This window comes from Melitaea cinxia, chromosome 23 (assembly GCF_905220565.1).
Source record: "Melitaea cinxia chromosome 23, ilMelCinx1.1, whole genome shotgun sequence".
NCBI classification, from domain to species: domain Eukaryota; kingdom Metazoa; phylum Arthropoda; class Insecta; order Lepidoptera; family Nymphalidae; genus Melitaea; species Melitaea cinxia.
The window spans coordinates 7857183-7882463 of record NC_059416.1 but is presented as its reverse complement, the minus strand read 5'-3'; the positions used below and the strand labels follow the sequence as shown (position 1 = coordinate 7882463).

At 32.2% G+C, this 25281-nt stretch overlaps 1 protein-coding gene across 1 annotated transcript in view; it reads left to right on the top strand.

Annotated features, from left to right (window-relative positions):
* The window catches only part of LOC123665001 (cGMP-specific 3',5'-cyclic phosphodiesterase-like), a 96961-nt gene that overhangs the window by 36751 nt on the left and 34929 nt on the right, over nucleotides 1-25281 (top strand). The window contains exon 2 of the mRNA XM_045599364.1: nucleotides 12895-13008. Within this exon, the coding sequence (XP_045455320.1) occupies nucleotides 12895-13008 (114 nt within the window). The remainder of the gene's footprint in view (nucleotides 1-12894; nucleotides 13009-25281) is intronic.

Here is a 25281-nt window from a genome sequence, read left to right as displayed (position 1 = left end):
AACCAGTATCGGTGGCAAACAGCTTGTGTTGCTATCTAAATAAAATAAACTACTTGTTTGTCAAAGAAAATAAGACGTCGAATCGAAATATACGTATTTGTTCAACGAACGATCTCCCGCAATCCGTGCCAGGGTTACCATATGTAAAATAATGTTAATTTACCTCTTATTTATTTAGGAATACCTTTTACTTGGTATATTTCGTATTTAATCGGCAAAAAGGCGGAAGTACACCAAAAAGGTTTAAATAAAAGTTTTTTTTATTTATTTATTTACTTTATATCCTATTTTTGAATCGCCTTTATTATTCTCTATTTAAAAAAAGGGGACTATTGAGGATAATCAAATTTAAATAGTCAATGTCGAATATAAATCGTCTAAGTCTCTTGAAGAACGAATAAGTATTTTTTTTTCATATAAGCTTCAAAAGCATATTTGAATCGTCATCATACAAAGTATATTATATTATTTCATTCGTTGTATTTCAATGTGATGCTACAAGGACAAGCTTGATGACTTGAAGTAGAAATAAGAAATTATATTAAACATTATAAAATATTAAAATATTCCTTAAAAACGCTACTTTTCAAAAAAATTATCATCAAACAATAAATCTGCCGTCGCAAAGCATCTTATAATAATCTTCCATCCGCATAATGTATTTTTTGGATTCGTTCCAAGATTTAATATAGTTTAAATATTTTTGATATGTGCCAACCCTATCGCTCCGTTTGTCGCATACATGGACGATTTGAGCCGATTCCATTTCGCAAAACGTTTGAAGCGATCTTTACCTTTTTCAGCTGTACAAATAGGAAACAGCATTTTTATTTATTACCACATGCTTTTAAAATCTTTTGATATCATTCAAAATACATGTAATATTTATAAAATATTTATTTATAGATCCACTTTTCATACGTTCCTTTCCAAACATCTTTTATATCACTATGTAAACAAGTAAACATGGCAAAACTATTGTGAAGATAAAAAAGTATATATTATCAAAACCTTACCCTAAATCCCTGTGATGTGAATATAACAGTCAAATGACCCTTTGTGCTATCCATGACGAGGGCTAATATGAGGGTTCTGGCTAGCGACAGTGAAATTTTTAAATAAAATAATATTATTAACAAAGAAAGAGTTGAACTTTATCTGAATTCGCATATCTTGACAAACTGAATAAGTATTACAATGAATATTTCTTTTTATCTATAACGCATTTTGACATAATAAGATAAAATATGCTTACTCCGAAGATTGAAGACCTTTTTTACGAAATAATGAATGGTATAAAATACAATGAGCATATGAATACAATACAAAAACTTTTTAAAACAAGTAAAGGATAATACAGCTCAGAAGTTTATTTCTTTTATTTCATTTTAAAAATTAAACCTTATATTAAAAATCATATAAATATAGATAATAGATATCCATTATGAACATTATGTATATACAGATTGTATGTAGTTATAATAAATATGTCTCATGTGTCATGGAAAATCTTGACTGGATACAACAGATTGTAAACAAAATTTGCACTAATAAGCAGAGATACTCACTCGTAAATATGAATATTTGGTGATATACTCACTCGCTCTACTGCTTACTGCACGTAGAACGTTTCACTAAATAGGAAAGTTTTAATTTTCGAATATTTCGGCTCATTTAAGAGGTGATTTAAGGCCAATTAGAGCTTTTATTAACCAATTTCCAAATTATCACAACTGAGTATTTCAAGCCACATAAAATGCTTGTCGTTTCTATTTGGTTGGAACTAAATCTGTGCCTCCTGTGATGAGTTATATAAGTCGAGTTATACCCTTTTTGCGATTTTAACGTGATGTTTTTTGGTCTAATTTACGTTCTTTTATCTGCTATAGTTACGGAAATATTTTTTTTGCAAAGTGATTGATACGTCTATATTTCGTGAATAGATATAGATAGATAGAGATATTTGTCAAGTTGTACCCCTTAGTCAGGTAATGAATCATCAACATTCTAGAGGTATTTTATGCAACATTTCTATATTCTATTTTGTGACTTAAGTGTGATTATATCAAATTACACATTTTCGTTAAATTTTTCTTAATACTTATGTATCTAATCCTTTTAAACCTTTAAAAGAATTAGATACATATATATAAAATATATTAAAGTTATATTCTTTTTTTTTTTGAGGAAATAAATTATGCTATGATTATTATTCTAGAATTTACACAAAGTCAAGTTGTAAGTAAAATAGTTTAACTGTATCAAGTATCATTTAAACCAGAATTAAAATACTTCGTAAATTCTGAAAAAAGACACAATTTAAAAGTTTGTTATCGTGAAGTACCTTTAAAATTAAATATTCACCAAAAAACTTAAATGAACATTGAACATGTTTTAGTCTACAAAAGAAAATACTCAAATTGAACCTAAACCTATTTAGTTCACAAACAAAAATTTTTTAAAACCTTGTTTTTGTTCTTCGATAAAATGATGATTTTTGAATTATATCACTTGCCACAGAAGATTCAGAAATATTTTCTACAGTAACATATAAGAGAGTTATGAAAACACGTTTTCAACTACTAAATGTTTCAACCAAGTAACGAAGCTTTTAAGACTCAGTCATTAATTAATATTCGAGATGAACGAAACGTTTGAATTGAAACATTTTATGACAGTGATAAATTATCTCGTTACTTGTATATCTTGCTTACAAAATATTTAACTTACTGCCTTCGACATAAACTTAAATTGATTAATTGCGGGATTGGTAGATTGGTTGATTGATCGATTCAACTTGTACCGTCCCACTTCTGGGCAAAGATTTTTTGTTGCAAAATCGCAAAATATAAAAATGCGAGTGAAAAATATTAAATTTTAATCCTGGAACACTCCAAGTTACGCTTCAACTATTATTTGCGGCTGACATTTGAAATATGCAGAATCAATTCCATTCAATGTTACTTTCAAGTAAAGTTATAAAAAAAGTTAATTATGATTTATTCCCACTTGCTCTTATCCTGGCGATTGGTTCTTTATTGAAACAATATTATGTGAACTACTATAAATAATTATAAGTATATTTATTATTTATATGAAAAAAGATAAGTGTCAATAAGAGTAGGTGGTAAGGTGTATTTTCACCTGAAGAATTATGCACGTAGAAAATAAGCAGAAAATATACAGAGAACTTCTAGTTTATTATAAAAATCGATTCTCACCTGATCTCTGCATCTCGTACTATTTATAAAACGAATAATTCTTACAAATATATTATGAGTATGTCTATTAGTAATTTCTTTTCTCAACATCGGCAACGCAATGTACTAGATATTTAATTATAGATGTTTCTATGTTTTTCGATTGCTTGCTATGTGGTTTTCTATTAATATTATATTTTTTCATCTTACGTGATTTTTTGCAGTTAGTGATATAATAAAAATGTTGTAACTATCATTAATATTAACTGTTTTTAAATATTAAATTTTGATTTTGTTTATTTCTATAACATTATAATTATTAAATAATATAAAACTATATAACATTAAAATACAGTAGAAATACTAAAGTAAATGTGTAAAACTAGCACATCACTATAACCTGAGCCGATACGAATATTATGATGGAATCGTAATATAAATATTGTAAGAATGTATTCTCAAATGAATTAAGTATTTTCAACAAAATCGATGTATTATTGATGGTGTCATTATAGCAAACAATAAAATATATGCTTTAATTTCTACGCCTTTCTACGAACATATAAAGCGTAAATGCATTCAAGTTGCTAGCTTAGGTTACGACTGAAACAGTACCATAAATGCGCTACTAAGATAAGCTATACCTAAATAAGTATAGTAGCTATTTTAGATCACGACTGAAACAGTTCCGGTGACAAATATTAGATAACGATTATCGGATTTAAACATCTGACATATTGGTAATTCGTATTTGACTTATAGCCTATAGCCTTCCTCGATAAATGGGCTATCTGTTCAGCTTTATAATATTAGTACAGATTCAGATTGATATAGATGTAATAATTTTATTTACATATATTGCCAAAATGACTAGTTATCTGTTCTGTTCTTTTAACACATTGTGAATCGTCGACGAATTATATTGTGTTACTATTTGATCTAACGATGCTTTAGGGTGTCAAATAAGTCATGACATAATTGTACTGCATTATTAAAACCTTAAACTATTATAGTATTCTTGTTTTTTTTTTTTTTTTGATTAAAGTTAAATTGTACGTCAAAATAAACTATTTACTATTCTACTAAAACTATTTACTTATTCTACTTAAACTATTTCTTATATCTTCTAAATTTTATTGAGATTGAAATCTCGACCGCCTAAAACGAAATTCTTCGGGTTTTCTTCATTCTACGTAAAGCTAATATATACAACCTCAAAAGCGAAACCTAAATCATACAGGTCGACTTGAAATTCTACTAACTACTACTATTACCAACGACATAAGTTCAAAAAAGAATTTATTATACTTTAATTTATGCACTCAAATAATTTATAATTCATCTCATGCGTTCATAAAAAAATACGTCCTGCATTATTCAAAAGTACCCGAGTCATGTTTATAAATCCAAATAACGTTTCATATTATGTTTTAATGTTTATCTCATTTAAAACTAAAAATATACACTCTCAATTAATATAATAAAAAACGACATATTTCATTGACAACAAAATTATAAATCTTATTAAAATAACAAACGTACAGTACGCCACCACACTCGTTGAACCAGACGGGGAGATTGAGTTTCCTTTGTCTCGCAATTGCGTTCTATACGTGACGTGAATAAATGCGGTTGTACGAAATTATTGATATTTTGAAACCTTTGGTCATAATGAAATTCATTTTGGTAAATGTTTGGTTATTAATTTTTATAGTTTTAACCGACTTCGAAAAAGGTAGGTAAGTTTTTACTGGGTGTGTCGATTATCATGATTCTTTGTCCTATATAAATTTCAACAAAATCTGATGAATACCGTTTGATATTTGAGACAATTAACTATATTTTTTTTTCGATTACCGTTACCATTACGGATTATTACTTGTCGTTGTAAAATGTTATCTTTATTTTCTTTTATAGCGAGTGAACACAATTAAATACTTAATTTTACGTTAACCTTTTTCGTTTTATGAAATTCAAAATAAAAAAAGTTAAGATCAATGACTTCTTGGGAAATGAAATACATTATAAAGTATATTCAAAATCAAAATATTTTATTGTAAAGATGGACGTTTGAAAATTATTTATATAATGAATTATTATTAATATAATGAAATAGATATTTTACTTAAAAATTGATTACTGAAGTAGGGCACAGCAGGAAATTTCTTGCTCAAAATATGGAGCAGCCCGACTGGGGTAGTACCTCGACCTTACAGAAGACCATAGCTAAATAAAACTGTTTCCAAGCAGTCTTGTGTACCTGTTGGTAAGTAAGGTGACCAGAGCTGCTGGGAGGGATTAGGGATAGGGTCGGCAACGTGTTTGCGATTCTTCTGCTGTTGTAGGTGTCTATAAGCTCCGGTAATCGCTTACCATCAGGCACGCTTGTTTGCCGACATAGTTATATAAAAAAGAAGGTCGCTTAAAAACTGTTTTACGTGTATTGTCTATAATGACGATATAAAAAAAATATATGAATATAATATTATGTTTATAATATTAAAAAAACTGAGGTTTAAATTTCTTTATTTGGTTTTTTTTTTGTTACCTATTTTTTATGTTTGAAGGTCTCAAGTGTACTAAAAATGATGTATAAAAATATGTACAGTAAAATAACTAGAATTTCTTGTTATAATGGAAGCTCCTGCCACAAAGATTTAAACTCGCAGCCCATATTTTGAGTGTATATTTACTTGACGAAGGGTTACTTTCATTTAACGTTGTTTTAACGATTTTTCGTTCAAGCCTTTAATGGAATGCAAAAAAACCACATTTAACTAAAACAAAGAAAGAATATATATAGAAAGAATAAATGGTATAGCAACTCCCAACTCCTTGGCACGCAAATTAACGCAACTTTTTTTTTCTGTTATTTGCATTCATTATTTATCGTCTATGACAAAGGCTGCTTTTTCGATATTATCTGTGGTTTCTCATATAGAAAATCATGAGTTTTATTTGGCGCGTTTTTGACTATTTTTGTTTTATACTAGTGTAAAAGTCAGGAGTTAGATTAATACCTAAACTTAAAGATATCTAAGAAAAAGTAGTACCTATCTATTTTTTTCTAATAAGTTTCATCTTGATTTACATACTTTTTACTTGACGTTTCTTATTTTTTTTAATTCATACAATTCATTTTAAAATTATGCTGCGACGAATATAGTAATATTTTAGCTTCTATTTTTAGGGTAGGTATTATGTAAATTGTCATTTTTACATCAACTAACAATCGCTTCGTTTGTGAGAGTGTTGGTCCCTTTTGCCTTTGAAGCGACTTCACGCGTCTGAATTGTTTGTCAGAGGCTCAATTGAAGTACCGTTGTTCGTGAAAATATTTGCACAACAGATTCATTTCGGTTTCGTGATTTTGCGTATATTGAGGTGACATGCGTTATATTACAAAAAAAAAACCATTATGAACTAACTTTTTATCATTCTCACAAAAGGTAAATTAACTAAAACATACAACATTTTATACATTTTTTTTTTTAATTATGATATGGGCTTACTCTTGACCTCAGTCTAGCTCTAGAGCACAGACGAGGTCGAAGATGGAGCGAGTTCGCCCAGAAGAAGCCTGTTCACTCGCGCTTTAAACATGTTCGGGTTGTATGAACTCGGAAATACAGACCGAACAGCAGGGAATTCCATTCCTTGGCTGTGCGCATTAAAAAAGATGATTCGAAGCGCTTTGTACGTATGAAAGGTATATCAATCAGGTAGGGATGAAAGCCTGCGGTACGTCTGAAAGTCCGATGGAAGAAAGGAGATAGGGGTATGAGCTCGTGCAGCTCCAGGGCACACTCTCCAAAGTACAACCTGTAAAAGACCGTTAGACTGGCAACCTTTCTTCGGTGAGCCAGAGTATGAAGAGATTTCACCAAACTGGCATTACCGATTAGCCGCTTGGCTCTGCGTTCCACTGAGTCCAGTGTGGCGAGTTGATATTTAGCTGAGCCATCCTACAAGTGACTACAATATTCCATGCACGATCGGATTTGAGCTTTGTATAGCGTAAGAAGCTGTTTAGGCGTGAAATATCGCTTAACCTTATTTAAGATGCCAAGCTTTCTGGCCGCAGTTTGCGCTTTGGACTCAATGTAATTGCCAAAGTTGAGGTTAGAATTCAACTCTATGCCGAGGAGGTCGAGGGTATCGGATACAGGGACAGGTGTACCACGGAAAGTAGGAGTCAAGTTGAAAGGACTCCGTTTGGTGGAGAACAAACAGGCCTGCGTTTTGGCGGCGTTGAACGTGACCAGGTTGCAATCACCCCATTGGGATACTTGCCCCAGTATTGAATTTGTTCGTTCCACCATGGCCTCTCTCTGAGAACGTATTACGTCCCTGCTGTCTTTTGCGCTGGACAAATATCTCTCAACAATCGTACTGTCATCTGCGTATCCAGCAATGCCTGGTCGTAGCATGTCGTTAATATGGAGCAGGAAAAGAGTTGCAGAGAGAACAGAACCTTGAGGTCAGAGGAGCAGCCGTCCACGACCACTCTGATCGACCGTTCACTCAAAAAGTCTGAAATCCAGCTACAAAAGTCAGCAGGGATGCCGTAAGCAGGAAGTTTGCTAAGGAGACCTGCGTGCCAAACCCTGTCGAAGGCCTTCGAGATATCTAGTGATACAGCGAGCGCCTCACCATGTTTATCAATGGCTTCGCCCCAGCAGTGTGTGACATACACCAGAAGAATTACTTACAAACATTTTTTGCAATAAAAACTTCTTCTGTTATTATTATCTGTATATTATCATAGTTTTATGTTGTATTTAACACGTGTTTAGTATTGTATACTATTTCATATTTTAAATCATTTTATCAAAGATTTTTTTTTACAATTTTTGCTTTTTTACGTTAATATAAAAGTAAGAATCAAGCAAGAGCTATATGTATGTCTAAAAATTATGAAATAATTGCATTTATGAAGCATTTCTCTAGGAAACTAAGTGTGGAAAAAGACTGATTTTTTTTTTCAAAGTATCCCGAAATAAAGTCTTCGCAAAATTAGAACATCTTATCACGAATAACGAACGACAGCTGTCTGTTAAAACGGACATTTTCGAAAAGTAGGAAAAAAGGCCAATGAAGTGTTTCTCCCGTTGAAATATCACTCAGTGATTACGTCTCATTCTTCCGTGAAAGAGTTCTTAAATACGGTGCAGTAGGTACTTATTAATTTTACGACTCATATCTATAATCAAATATTTACTTTAATGTATATATCATCTGAGTATGTATCATTTATAATCTATACACATTACATTGTTTGTTTATCGTCTAGCCCGTTGACGCAGTTAGTAGTGGCCCTGCTTGCTGTTCCGCGGGTTGCGGGTTCGATTCCCACCTGAGTCTGGGTTGTAATATTTGTATTTATATATGTATTTATTATTTCTCTATATATTTATCAAAAAAATAATATACAAATAACAGTCGTCTGCTACCTGTAACACAAGCATCAAGTTGCTTACCATGGAAACAGACGACCGTGTGTGTAGTTATAAGACATTTATTTATTTATAAATTGTGTTAAGCGTAAATTTGTAATTTTTCAATGTCATACTATGCTAGCTGTGCCCATGACTTCGTCCGCGTGAAATTAGTAAAATAGTTATTCATCAGTTTGCAGAGTTATAAATTAAAAAAAAAAATCTAAAATAAAAGTAGCCCAAGCTATTCCTTATTACCTCGGCTATCTGCCAATGAAAATCCCGTCCAAATCGGTCCAGCCGTTTCAAAGATTAACCAGAACAAACAGACAGACAGACAAAAATTGTAAAAAATGATATTTTGGTATATGTACCGTGTATATACATAATATGAATTTAGTAAAAAGCGGTTTATTTAATATTATAAACAGACACTCCAATTTTATTTATTTGTATAGATCACTGCGTTTCATTCGTCTTCGGTTTGCAAATTTCGTCAAAATTTCATTCGTAGATCATGATGATTTAAAGTCAATGTTTCGGATGTATGTATTCCTTTAACTATTCTATAAGAGACATACATATATGCATGACCTAATCTAAATTAGATTTCGATATATTTTCTAACTCTTTAATATAATCATTACAGTCTATACAGTCCACTGCTGGACATAGGCCTCCACAAGTTTACGTCAAAAATAATGTGAACTTATGTGTTTTGCCCATAGTCACCACGCTGGGCAGGCGGGTTGGTGACCGCAGTACTGGCTTTGTCGCACCAAAGACGCTGCTGCCCGTCTTCGGCCTGTGTATTTCAAAGCCAGCAGTTGGATGGTTATCCCGCCATCGGTCGGCTTCTTAAGTTCCAAGATGGTTTTGGAAACTTGTTATCCCTTAGTCGCCTCTTACGACACCCACGGGAAGAGAGGGGGTGGCTAAATTCTTTAGTGCCGTAGCCACACAGCACTTTAATATAATATGTATAATATATTATAACTAATTTCTCTGAAGCAGTATATCTCCAGCAAAACTAATTTTAGAAATTGAATTAGAAGGTTCTTTATCTCTATAATATAAAAGTATAAGTCCTACCTTCTATCCCTTGTTTAATAAAAGGTACAGTTACGCATATATTTCCGTAGAAGTTAAGACATGAATTTTAATGATCAAAATCTTACATACGGCTACACGCACCATATAGCGACGGTAGTGTGTTAATTCATTTTGCAGTAACTATTTACTAGTTAGAGAACTACCACAGATTTTCCTTATGTGGTAACTAAGTGACCGCAGACAGCTAAAACTACGTTTATTAATGCAGTGGCCATATACTATAACGTTTCTTTAGCTAATTTACGTTTTAACTTTAGTTTTTGACTGGAATAGCAAATACGAGTATACCTTTACTAATATTATAAAGCTGATGAATTTAGTTTAACGCTGTATCGAATCTCAAAAAATATTATGGTTCGAATCTCTACCGAATATAACATCAAATTACGGTTCAGATTGAAAAAAAGCCCTTTATTATTCCTTAGGCCAATGATAATATATGATAAAATGATAAATATCGCAAAAATGGGCAAAAAGTTATTCCTTTGACTAGACCGTTGGCGCAATTTGTAGTTGCTTTCTGTACCGCGGGTTACGGGTTCGATTCCCGCCTGAGTCTGGGTGTAATATTTGTATTTATATATTTATATATGTATTATTTCCATGTATATTTAAAAAAAATATATATGTAGCTATACCAATCAGCTGTTACCTGTTACACAAGCGTTAAGTTGCTTATCATAGGAACAGACGATCGTGTGTGTATGTTTTAAGATATTTATTTCATTAAAAATTTCTATTTCAGCAAAGTCACGAACAACAGCTAGTTAATAAAGATGAAACAAAAACATCGATTTTCCAAGAAACAAGACGTGACAATTATATTAAATCAATGTTAAAACAAATAGCAATTATAGTATCAGGTTAATATGGGTCAAATTAACGGTTACCCGTCCCTAAATGGCGTCGTAATTTTACGCCTACCACGACGAATATTGTTAATCAGTACCTACCTCTGAAGGGGCGGTAAACCAAAATATTTGCGCTACTTAGCTCATGGCGCCATCTATTTTGGTTTCGAATTTCTAAGTTCGTTACAATTTTAATTCTTTTTAACTGACTTCAAAAAAAATATATATATATAACATACATACAATATATATATATATATATATTGTATGTATGTTCGGGGATAACTCCGTCGCTTATGAACTGATTTTGATCATTCTTTTTTTGTTGAAAAGGAGATATCCCTAGTTTGGTACCATGAAAAGGAAATCAGGATCTGTGGTGGGATCCCAGAGAAATCGGGGGATATTCTCGAAAATCCGCATAACTTTTTATTGGGTGTACCGATTTTGATGATTTTTCATTTAATCGAAAGCCGATGTTTTATCATGTGGTCACATTAAAATTTCTTCGAGATCTGATTGCAACTTTTGGAGTAATCTTTGATAATGCTTATTTACTTGACTAATTTTTCGTCTACCTACGTTGTATTAGTTGTCGATATAATGGAAGTCGGTTGTTTTTCGTTTGCCTGCAAGTACAATGTCGTTACAAATATATGCAGAAGTAACAAAAGGCATAAATCTCGATTGGAAATTGGATGTCAAAGTTAGACTATTACTAGATTTACATATAAATATATAAAAACTAATATTTATTGAATTCCTTAGGACCATATATGATTTTTTGTACATAAGTCATGACTCTAAACTATTCGTTGTAAGGCCAAGGCCTAATTTGATAATTTTCGTACATAACAATCATTATTCTTCCTACTTCGATATTGTATTATTTACTTTCTTCTTAAGAATTTTTCAACAATATTGAATTGACAGATAATTAATTATACAGCTTTAAAATGATATTTACAGACATCTTCATATTTTTAATAAATAAATTCTTGATTTATATTTTGAGGGCAAGTCTAAATATGGTACTATGTTATACAGAAGAAGTGGAAAAAGTATTAAAATTATTAAAAGAAATATACTAAGCAAATGGACATTTTCAAAGGTTGTGAACTTTGAAATACTGTGTTATTGTTTAAATATAACGTCGTGGGCGTGTTTGAAGACAAAGTAATCTAATTTACGAATTTTCAACAAAATTCTATCTGTTATGAAATAACACGCGGAGATAAAAGAAAAACTGTTCTGAGAACTCTTAAATTAATTTCAACTTTAGAGAAATTTTTCGTATTTTATAATTAGCATACCTTTTACAAGTAAAAATGTAATCGCAATAATATATTTTTAAATTACATTAAATTCTGTTAGCAAGGTTTTTCGTATAATAATATAAAAAATAATGGAGCTTTTACATTAATCAAATATTTAACTTATTTTTTCATTAAATATTTACTTGAATATATATTATTTAATATATATTAAAATATTCTAAAAACGATCTCAAAAAAATATATATTCTTTCTAGATTTGTTCTGTAATATTGAAAAAGACTAAATATTTTCTCGTTTTAAGAAATAATATACGATATTTACTTTTTTAAATTGCATTGGAGTGAAGGCAATACCCAAGACGATACTCCTTGCGCGGAATTGCGTTTCCTATTTCCCTCTATATTTCAATTTTAAAAAGACCCTATAAAATATATAGCGGCTATATACGAGGCTATAAAATAAAGCAAACGCGAAAAAAATTCCACATGAGAATACCTACATATATTTTGGGTCTCTCCGCAGATTGCGTAATCTTCTACCCATTTCTACTAAAATTGCTCTTGCACATAGTCTCCTATTACCAATTCTTGATTATGCTGATACTTGCTATCTTAATATTACATATAATAAAATAAAATCCCTAGCTGCGTCTGTCTATCTGACCGCGATAAACGCAAAGTCTACTAAGCGGATTTTCATGGGTTTTTTTTATCAATAGATAGAACATCTCAAAAACTATTAATGTGGGATGTTTAGGTTACTACTAAATTTGTTAAGGTTTTTTTTTTTCGCAAATTGGTCGAAATATAACGATAATCGTTAACATTCCATAATAAATCAATCATACAGCATTAATCCTTACCAACCTCAATATGATATCAGAACTCGTCAAATTAATGAAAAATATATTTGTCTGTGTGTATACAAAAATTTAATCGCTAGGACAACAGCCAGAACCAAATGTCTTTATCGTCCTTATAATAAGAGCATACTAAGGTAAATTTTGTCCTTACAGAGATCACGGTCGCCAAGCAGCTCCGCGCAAAGACAGCTCGATGAGGCAGATCTTTTCATGGACCTCATTAAAGATGTCGCCAACGAATTAGACATCGACGTACTCTGCCATAAGGTGAGTTTCAAATATATTTTATTCGGTTGTTTGGGCAAAAGCTTTCAATGTGCAAAGACGATTTCTATGCCACTTATACGTTTAAAATGTTGTAAGTCTTTTTGAAATGTTTCTTGCAGTTATCAATTAATCCTGGTCGCAGTAGTTTACGCGTTTTATTTTATCTCTATATATTAATAAAAAAACAACTTTGACCTCATTTTGTTTTTACATGTTCCTTTTATTTAACACAAAATTAGCAAATAACAAACAAAATGCAATACCTCTGTACCCTCTCTCAGAAACTTTGTACACAATTAAACATTTAGATTTTCTTTCCTTCTATCAAAGATATCACGATGAATTTAGGAATAAAGATCGTAGTATGAAATCAATCACTCTCAGTTTCATTTTGAATTATTCAGATGGTATGGCGTCAGGTGCTGCCATAGACGACATAGATCAAGAAATTTTAAAAATATCTTCGAACGTAATTAGACCTGTTATAATATTCCTATACAAATAAAAAAAAAATCCAATATCGAAGCGATAGATAATATGTATATATTGAGGCTAAGCTTTAGACTAGGAAAAACCGAATTATGGGGTTTTTGGGAGTGAAGGACGGAGGGTGTAGGGTAAGCTATACGAGGTAACACTGCCACACTTCGAAACCCCATGGTTATGGAGATATCCATGGTTAAAATTTTGAGAATGGAGGAAGAATTTAAAGCTATTATTATAGCTCCGCGTCTGACTTCACCTTAGCTCACCTTTAGCTATGGAGAGTGCCACCCATATGCGCCGTTTCGCAACTTTATAAGTTGTTTTCGAACATGAATACGTAAAAACGATCTTGACTCCAAGATCAACAAACGATACAACTTGCGGTAAACATGCTTAGTTCCGTAGCTTTCAGATGTTATATTCACATTTCGCACCTGATATAAACATTTCAGACTTTAAGATATTGTTTACACACGGTTTTTTAACAAACGATACAACTGATGTTTAATGACTGAGATATAGATGCTTTAAAAAAAAATGACGCGCCACTTATCATTTCGCTCCAAAGCAATGTAAGCATAAATTCATTGTTTTTGTTTAAATAACTCTAAAGGCAAAGGTCTAAGACCATACAGCCTTATTGCATGTTATGTTTTTTAATTAAATATATTTTATTTTTATTTACTGTTATAAAATTACATCGATAAACGGTGTAATTTTTAAATTAGATAGGTTAGGGTTATTTTTTTTGTAACAAAACTATGTCGATAAATAGTGTAATTTTTAAATTAGATAGGTTAGGGTTTTTTTAGTAACAAAACTATGTCTATAAACGGTGTAATTTTTAAATTAGACAGGTTAGGGTTTTTTTTTAGAAACAAAACTATGTCTATAAACGGTGTTATTTTTAAATTAGATAGGTTAGAGTTATTTTTTTATTAACAAAACTATATCTATAAACGGTGTAATTTTTAAATTCGATAGGTTAGGGTTATTTTTTTATACTAAAAGAACTATGTCTATAAGCGGTGTAATTTTTAAATTAGATAGGTTAGGGTTATTTTTTTTAGTAACAAAACTATGTCTATAAACGGTGTAATTTTTAAATTAAATAGGTTAGGGTTATTTTTTTATACTAAAAGAACTATGTCTATAAGCGGTGTAATTTTTAAATTAGATAGGTTAGGGTTATTTTTTTTAGTAACAAAACTATGTCTATAAACGGTGTAATTTTTAAATTAGATAGGTTAAGACTATTTTTTTTTTTTTTTTTTTTTAGTAACAAAACTATGTCTATAAACGGTGTAATTTTTAAATTAGATACGTTAGGGTTTTTCTTTTTTTGTAACAAAACTATGTCTATAAACGGTGTAATTTTTTATTTATTTATTGTCATATAAAATAAACTAAAATATCTCAATATTTTAGTTTATTTTATATGACAATAAATAAATAAAAAATATACATAATGACTGTTGAAAAATATATATAATTACTGTTATACATATACGAAAATAACTCATATTTTTCGTATATGTTTAACAGTAAATAAATAAAAATAAAATATATTTAAGTAAAAAACATAACATGAAACAAGGCTGTGTGGTCTTAGACCTTTGCCTTTACAGTTATTTAAACAAAAACAATGAATTTATACTTACATTGTTTTGGAGCGAAACGAAAAGTGGCCTGTCATTTTTATTAAAACATCTATTTCTGAGTTGTTAAACATTAGTTGTATCGTTTGGTAAAAAACCGTGTGAAAACCTTAAATTAACGTGTGAAATATTAAAATCGTGTGCGAAATGTGAAAATAACATGTGAAAGCTACGGAACGGAGCATAAGTAACGTAAGTTGTATCGTTTGTTGATCTTGGAGTCGAGATCGTTTTTATTTTGAAAATAGCTTATAATACGTGAAAATAACATGTGAAATGTGAAAATAGCATGTGAAATGTTAAAAAAACGCATATGAAATGTGTAAATAACGCGTGAAAGCTGCGAAATTCTTCTTCTAACCTCAAAACTTTAACCATGGATATCTCCATAACCACGGGGTTTCTAATTGTGACAGTGGTACCAGGGGTAGCGTTCAATCGCTGGTTTGCTCTAGACTTCAGTCTCGAACATCGGCGCAAGGTTGCCTGTTTCTCGGTATTTTACAGGTTATGTTTCGGAGAGTGTGCTCAAGAACTATACAGTTTGGTTCCGCATTTACCTTTCTACCACCGGACCGCAAGGCATCGCATGAATCTGCACCGCTATGTGGTTGAAATTCCACGATCTCGCACTAAGCGCTTTGCTTCCTAGTTCCTAATACGCACCGCAAAAATTTGGAATGCCCTTCCGGCTTCCGTTTTCCAACTAACTATAACTTGGGTATCTTTAAATCAGGAGTGAATCTTCTAGGCAAGCGCGCACCACCTTAGACTGCATCTTCACTTACCATCAGGTGAGATCACAGTCAAGCGCTAGTCTATAGATTAAAAAAAATTACGGTACAAAATTTTACGGCATTGCAAGTTAACACGAATTTAACTGTTTTTTACTAAGTTAAAAATACATATAAGTCTTACAATCAGCGGTTCTTTTCTCAATTTCTAGACATTCAGAATCGATTTCGTTCGTAATGCATATTATCGGGTTCAAGGTTAATTTAATGACAAAGATTTATTTACGATGTATTTAATGCAAAGCGCAACAAAGTTTATAATAATCGTCAGTTTTTTTTTAAAGAGTAACTGCGAAGTTTCTTTTCATTTCGTCCCTACATGATCTACATTTCGAATCGTCGCGTCGGTAGCTTCACTATAATTATAAATAATTGATTAAAACAAATGCAGTCTTATTTGTAAAATAAAGATTCAAAAGTTCTTTTGAACCCAACTTGAATAAAATAATTTTTGGTTTTGATTGTAACTTAATCTGTAAGAATGTTTCTTAACAGTATTTCGAAACAAAAAATATCTACAAACCTACTTTGGAGCAGCGTAGTAGTAGTAGAATAAGCTGAAAGCTACAACCCTTCTGTATGGAGAATGAGGTCCTTGCTCAGTAAACGTTTAAAGTCTAATTCAGTTCAATTCAGTTCAAGCGCGGTTTAATTTTTAAGCTTTGTCTCATCACGTTCTGGTTATACGTATAGTTTTTTAACATCTTTCCGTGTGGCAACTAAAAGCACCTGAACTGAAACAACCATAAATCCATCGTTTATAACTAATTAATAACGAGCTCGTGATTAACGACACGCCGTGCCATAATTAACGATTAATTTGACTCGATACTTACGATGCTAATACATTACCGCTCGAACTTGATTAACATAGTCTACAGTCGTAAAGTTGAGGAGCTTTTTTTATTTGTTTATATCCCCTAATTTCAGAATATATTTGGCCGGTTTTAAATTTTTTTTTTTAATGCTCAAACTTGAATATATAATATATAGATAGTCATAAACTCGAGGAGCTTGTTTTTTTTTCATTTCTTTTCTTTGATTACACAAATTGCAGAGTTTACCTGGCTGATTTTAAAAATTATATACTTTTTTAATTATAAAAAGAAAACACTTAACGGTCAGTAAGATGTTAGTGTGCGGCGAGGTAAGAAAACGCAACTATAAACGCCCATACGACAATACACCTGTATGGCCAAAAAAGGAAAACGGCATACCAGTGATCGTCAGCGTAACTGCTACGTATTGTTGCCACATTCTGTTTCGAAGAAAAAAAAATGCCGACAAAGGCTGTACACGACTAAACTGAAAAAGCCTGAATGTTCCATTCCTAAATTACGTTACTTATACTTAAAAGTCCTTCCGGAGGTGATGTAAGTATAGGAAAAGTCTTAATCCGCGAAACTGCTTAACTGTGTTGGCAAATAAGTTATTGTAAACTAGTAAGAAACCGCTAGAAACAGTAAACAATCATATAGAATCGACTTCGTATAAAGTTTGAAGTAGCGAAAGAGAAATTCGTCAATCGGTAAAGTTTTTTGGCAACTAGATGCGGGTGCAGAAGAGGATTGATTTTTCATATGCCTCTATCTATCTGGGTCAAACCGTAATGTATATTAATTGAAACATTTTCAACGTAAATTTTTTTGTGTTAAAGTATAAAATTTACCGGATTTTAAGTAGGTATTTTTGTTATGTTATAAAATCTGTAGTTGTCGGATTTTTTGGATTTGCTTTGAATATTACTCTAATTCTTGTATATAGTATTCAAACACAACCGAAATAAAACAGATATATAATAAATTTTTGATATTAACGTTACGAAGTTTAATCTATACATATAATAAAATGGTAGGAAAGTCAAAACTGTACCTTGAATATTTTTTTTAAAGAATACTTGGTTGGGGTGTGATCTACAATCGATACCGAAGCCAAAAATATATTTTTTAGAATTTTTGTCTGTTTGTCTGTATGTATGGCCGGGCCTCAAAAAGTACTGCATGGATTTACTTCAAATTTGGAACGAATATTATTAAGAAGTCGGGTCAACATTTAGGCTACATATTATCACACTATCACCTACGAGGAACGAGCAGTGAACCTTTATTTCTTCAACGCATTCTGTAACTACGTGTAATCTAACGACGTATATTTGAATGTTGTTGTTATTATGTTAATAACCATGTCATAAGCTAGCTTCACACTATAAATAAAGACATTCTCTAGTATATTTAGTATTAGCATTGCACCCGTGCGAAGCCGGGGCGGGTCGCTAGTTTAAATAATAAATGAACTATAATAATAAATTAATAAGTAGGAGAGACAGACAGTGTGCAGACAATCAGCGGACCAGGCAACCGCAATTTTTTTATCAGTTAATCAAATAAAAGCACAGGAAAAAGAACCAAAAGTGGATTTTTGAGAAAAAAATGATGACTATTTATAACATAGAGGATAATTTTTAATGTAAATTTCAGAAAAAGGAATAGATAAAAAAATATTGTAAAAATTTTGCTCTGCTTTAAAAAAATTAGTTATACCATTAGTAAATTTCATGCCAGCAAAACTAGAATTGTAAGATACTAAATTAACAGTTCCTCATATTTTACTGATAGCGTATTTGACCGTCCGAAATGTTTTGATCAACATCATCATCATGTAAATTAATAACTTTGTTAGGCTTCTCAAGTGACCGTATTGTCAAGGACTCGAAGATTTATTAAATATAACTTTATTTACGTTTCAACTCAAAACTTGAGTTTTGATATTTCGAACAGTTTCTATATTTTCACTTATTACAAATATTTGTCTAAGAAATGTATAAATGTTTGGGTTGTAGTATATAGGTCTCTATTTAAAATTTATTACTATCTGTTCCCCACGATTTCAACCGCGTTAATTTTAAGAAATATATATATATATTTATAGCTTTATAGTTTACCTTGGTAAATGGTATATCGAACATCAAAAGATTTTTCCATTTCGAAGCAGTTTCGAAGGTCAGTACGTTCAAACAAACTCTTTGGCTCCAAGGAGAGTACACTTCAGACTATAAATTTAATATAAAAGTTATATATATTTAACAATTGACAACATTTGAAGTCTTTTTGAATACTATTGTAGTAAAAAGTATTGACTAAAGAAATATTATCTTGGACGTCTACGAATAGTGCATACCTATTTAGGTTCTATTTAAATAAAAAAATATTAGTTACAATTAAAATATGATAGCCGACATACATTCCAAGATTCATGATAATAATATTTTATCATAAACAGCTACAATTGGCGAAAATATCGTTAATAATGACGCAGTACACATTCAGTCGAAGTAAGAACGTCCTCTAATGTTAGCTATATACTATCTTTGTTAACGTACATAAATGTTTATGTCTGCGAGTTCCCTAAAGTTAATTTGCTCATTTATATGTTTATGTCTTTAATCATCTCGACTTACACTAAAAGCAGTTTTTCTGTTGCGATATTTTGTAGAATCAGAATGATCTTGTTTGAGACAGTCAGTGGATTTTCTTTCGGTTCCTTTTTCTATAATTAGACGATAACATTGGCGCTATTTTTTTTCTAGTATTGCAAAAGTAAACGGAAATAATTTTATTTTAATTCATACTAAGAATAAGATAATACTTTCTATATCAGGCTTTAGCTGGTTTAAAAATAGTAAAATTGCTTAAAGATTTAAGTTTACCAAAAAATTATACGATCAAACAAAAATGAGTACATTTTTTATACCATCGCAGAAAACTTTTAACTGAGGTAGGGCACAGCAGGAATTTCCTGCTCAAAATATGGAGCAGCCCGACTGGGGTAGTACCTCGACCTTACAGAAGATCACAGCAAAATAATACTGTTTTCAAGCAGTATTGTGTTCACGCAACGCGCTTGCGATGCTTCTGGTGTTGCAGGCGTCTATAAGCTACGGTAATCGCTTACCATCAGGTGAGCCGTACGCTTGTTTGCCGACCTAGTGACATAAAAAAAAAAAAAAAAACTCTAGAATATGTTAAAGAATATCACAGCCTGGTGTGATCGAGCCTCTTGTGGAAATGAAATTGTGTTCTTCAACAAAGCTTAACGTAGCTTTACAATCCACTTTCTAAATGAATATTCTACAGAATACCTAGTTATAGTATTATTTTATCCCAAATATGAAAATTTGTAGGTACGTTATATTTTCACGACTAAGTTCATCTTCGAGAAATCAAAAGTATAGATATCTGAGATAAAATATTATAAATTAACTTCTTAAAAGAACTTAAAAATACATAATCTTACTCGTATATATATAATTCTCGTGTCAATGTGAGTTACAATACTCCTCCGAAACGGCTGGACCGATTTTTATGAAATTTCGTGTGCATATCGGGTAGGTCTGAGAATCGGTCAACATCTATTTTTCATACCCCTTAGTTATAACTGGGAGATTAAGGATAATATAATATAAGGATAATATAATATAATATAAGGATTAATATTTGGCAAAACAACGTTTGCGGAGACAGCTAGTACACATATATATTTTGAAAACTCAAACCGTCATATATTTTTTAACTGACTTCAAAAAAGGGGGAAGTTACTCAATTCGATCGTATATATTTCTGTTTTTATGTATGTTCGGGGATAACTTCGTCGTTTATGAACCGATTTTGATAATTCTTTTTTTGTTAGAAAGTAGATATCCCTGGTGTTGTACCAAGATAAGGAACCAGGATCAATGATGGGATCCCAGAGAAATCGAGGGTAACTCCGCATAACTTTTTACTGGTTGTACCGATTTTATCATGTGGTCACATTTAAATTTCATCGAGATCAGAGTACAACTTTTGGAGTAATCTTTGATAATGCGTGTTTACATGACTATTTTTTCGTTTACCTACATTCTATTACTTGTCGATGTAATTGAAGTCGGTTTTTTTTCATTTGCCAGCAAACACACTTATTTAATACAGCAAACGTAACGTTTTTACGTTTTAGTAAAACGTAAAAACCAATTATTCGTTTGCCCTTTTTTGTAAATAATCATTTTCAAATTATACTGTGTAAGTTAAGTACCTATAAACCTCCTACCAAAAAAAAAATTCAATTTGATGCCGTCGTTCAGAATATATGCTCGTAAATACATTTTTGTGATTTTTTTTATATAGATATATTGCAGTATAAAATAGGTACTAATCTTTATTTCTGTTGAAACAAAGACGTGCTCGTATTAAGTAGGCTTGATACTAAGACTATCTACTAGAAAACTTGCGAACCATTGATCAGAGCACTTAGTAAGCAAGTCAACACACTGCTTTCAAAGGATTGACTAACTATCTTTTTTCACTCGGTCTTACGATGTACCATATTCATTTTATTTTTTCTCACTTATTAAATTTTTGTATGAAATAAAATAATAATTAAAAAAAAACCAGTATATGGTACGCGCTCATCGTAGTCGTACGTGTTTGCTAAGCCAATTATTAAAACTAGTGACAAAAAATTTAGTGATGGGAAACACGCTCCTCGATATCGATACTTTTGATTAGGTTATTGTTATCATGGAGCGTTTTCTGCAAAGATCGAATTCACTTGGGAAACGACCTAACGATTTTCCCAGTGACACCTCGCATTGGGAAATACCAAAGAGACCTGCACGTCCGGCGGAAGCAAATGCATCGGTCCCAACAAACACCACAAATCGGTTCACCCCTTTGGAAACCAATAACTCATCGGCAGATAACCCAAACAAACGACTTCAAGATGCTACTACTGCCCGTAAGAATATACATAAGACCCCACCTATTGTAATAGAACTCAAAAAAGAATGGAGTCACGAAGATATTCGGGTTCTTATCAGTAGATATAGCACAACCTTTCATTTACAATATAGAGGCAATAACAGAGTTGCAGTTTGTTGTTACTCCCCAGAAAGTCACGAAGCCGTTAAAAAGGGTCTCAAGTCGGAAAATGTTCCCTACCACACTTTCTCACGCAAAGATGAGAGAACATCTAAAGCAGTGATTTTTGGACTACCAGCTTACGTTGAGCCGTACTTACAGGAAGAGCTCAACGCTCTTGGGTTTGCTGATGTCATTGTTCGCAAAATGAAAACACCGAATGGAAGTAATACCACATGTCCACCTTATTTTGTTCAACTCCCTCCTGGTAGTGATATTAAGCGCTTCAAGCAAATAAAATACATTAGCAATTGTGTAATTCAAATACGTAAATACCAATCTAAAAACCTATACGGAACTCAATGTTTTCGTTGCCAGGGATTTGGACACTCATCGAAGAACTGCAATCTTACTCCCCGGTGTGTCAAATGTAAGGAACAACATCTTACTAATGACTGCCCAAAAAAGGATCGCACACAACCAGCTCAGTGTTGCAATTGTGGAGAAAGTCATCCTGCAAATTATCGACAGTGCAGTGTACGAATGAACTACCTTCGATTTATCCAGGAGAAAAATTTAAAATCTCAAACTACCAAAATTTTACCTAAATCATTGATAGGTGGACACGTTGATGGTCGCCCCTGGAATGAAGTAGCAGCCTTAAAGAACCAAAAACATCCCACTGGTACTCAATTCTCCAATAAAGATGATCAAGCAACCTTAGATATGCTAATAATTTTTAAGGCAATTAAATCAATTAAAAATGAATTTGTCGCATGTACGAACATGATGGATAAGGTTATTCTTATCCTAACCCATCTAGGTCAATATGTTTAGTGCGAATACATTACGCCTACTAGTTTGGAATGCTGATGGCATTCGTAGAAAGATTACTGAGCTCTGGGATTTGGTAAGTACTCTTAAAATAGACGTTATTGCCTTATGCGAGACCAGAATATCACCCAATGTTAATCTTAAAACACCTGGGTTTCATTGTTACCGACAGGACAAGACAGACGAAGGGAGGGGGCAGGGGGTGGCCATTTTAATAAAGACCGATATTCCTCATACTCCAATAAAAATCCCCCAAATAAACAATCTAGAGTGCATAGGACTACAGTTACAGCTTTCTTGTGGCCAGGTGACCTTTATTGCTGCTTATCAGTCTCCGAACCTCCCGTTGTTGTGTAGTGACCTGGATGCTATAATGAATTCTTATACTTCAGTGGTTCTAATGGGTGATTTAAATACAAAGCATCCTTACTGGAACTGTTCTGCGGCGAATTTGCATGGCGATATTTTATTTAATCATATGATTAACAATGAATATGACATCTTTGCACCTAACACTCCAACTTTAGTTCATTATAATGCTTTATACAGCCAATCAACACCAGACGTAATCGTGGTTAAAGGCGTTCAAGATATATCTGAAGTAAAAGCCTACACCTCCTTATCATCGAACCATCTTCCTGTCTTCTTTATGATTAATAGTAACTACACTCGCAAATCTCACCTCGCATTTAACTATACTAAGGCTAATTGGAATAATTATAGAAATTATATCAATCAAAATATCACTCTTGATAATTTACCATTCAAATCTGTGTCTGAAATAGATTACAACATAGAACATTTGTCTAACACCCTTATCAATGCCCGTAATTTTAGTATTCCTGTAACTAAAGCTTACGGTAAAATCTTGCTTCCTCGTTACATACGAAAACTAATTAAATTCAAGAATGCTTGCCGCAGAGCTTCTCTCAAGGCAGACAACAATGGATTAAGACGATATCTCTTATCTAAATTTAATAACTTGCAATATATAATCGACAATAAAATAAAGGAGTTTAATGATAGCCTCTGGGACAGGAAATTAGCAAGCGTAGATAATCCCTCATCCGATCTTTGGAGATTTGTCAAATCAATTAACCCTAGACCAAATGTCATACCTCCATTGAAAATAAGCAATAGTCACACTACTTCCACCACACAAGAACAGTGCGAAGTGCTGGCAGATGTATTCCTGGAAAACATGAACCTTACAAAGTCTTGGTACAGTGACTCCGAAACTGAACACAGAGTTGCTGAGTCCGTCAAGGGTCTCGAATCTACCCATAACTTTATACCTGAGAAACTAGTTACGCCATCACAAATAAAGAGATTACTTAGCAAACTCAAATCTCGTAAGGCCCCTGGTATAGATGATTTGACAAACTACCTGCTAAAAAATATATCACAAAAAGGTCTTGTCTTACTAACCAAAATATTTAATGGATGTTTAATATTGGGTTATTATCCATCTTCTTGGAAAACCGCAAAAATGATACCAATTAAAAAACCGGCAAAAAGCGATTCCTGTCCTAAAAGTTATAGACCCATTAGTCTACTACCTAGCCTTGGCAAATTGTTTGAATCAGTAATCCTAATGCACCTTCGAAAATTCACGGATCATTTACTTATATCGGAACAGTTTGGTTTTCGTCGTAATCATTCGACCACGCAACAATTAGCTAGAGTAAGTGAACAAATAACTCATGGTTTGAATCAAAAGAAGTGTACTGGTATGGTCTTATTAGATATTGAGAAGGCATTTGATACGGTGTGGCATGAAGGACTATTGCATAAGCTATTAATGTACAATGTTCCAACAGGACTTGTAAAACTGGTTCAGTCATATCTGGTCAACCGTTCGTTTTCGGTAGCCATTGGCGATCATAGATCTTCTCTTAAACATATACCAGCTGGTGTACCTCAGGGCTCAATTTTGGGTCCATACCTCTTTTCACTGTATATAAACGATATCCCCAAACAGCCACATACACAACTCGCTATTTATGCTGATGACACAGCATCATATACAACATCGGAGGATTGTGATTTGGTGATCGGTCGGCTACAACTTTCCATTGATCTACTCAGTGACTTCTTTACCAAGTGGAAGCTAAAGTTAAACTCCAATAAAACTGAATGTATAATGTTCTCTAGACGACGTTCGGTACCATCTAAGAAAATTAAAATAAATGATCATATCATCCCTTGGAGTCGTCAAGTCAAATATCTTGGTACAATAATTGACGACAAAGTTAACTGGAGTAAAAACACCGATAATCTGGTTCTTAAGGGTGTCAAGGCTATAAACGCACTACGGCCCATATTTAACAGAAAGACAAAAATTAGCTCGTCCACTAAGATGAAAATGTACTCAATGTTGGTAAGACCATGCTTAACATACGCTGCTCCTGTTTGGTGTAGTATACCAGAGTCAAAATACAATAAATTACAAACCATTCAAAATAAAGCTATTAAAATTGCCTATAATACCCCATTTCGGACTAACCTCAAAAGATTACATAAACATATTAGTTATCCAAGTTTAAAAAATTATATACTTAAAATATCTCGCAATTTCTATAAAAATAAAATCCCAGGTCACCCTAA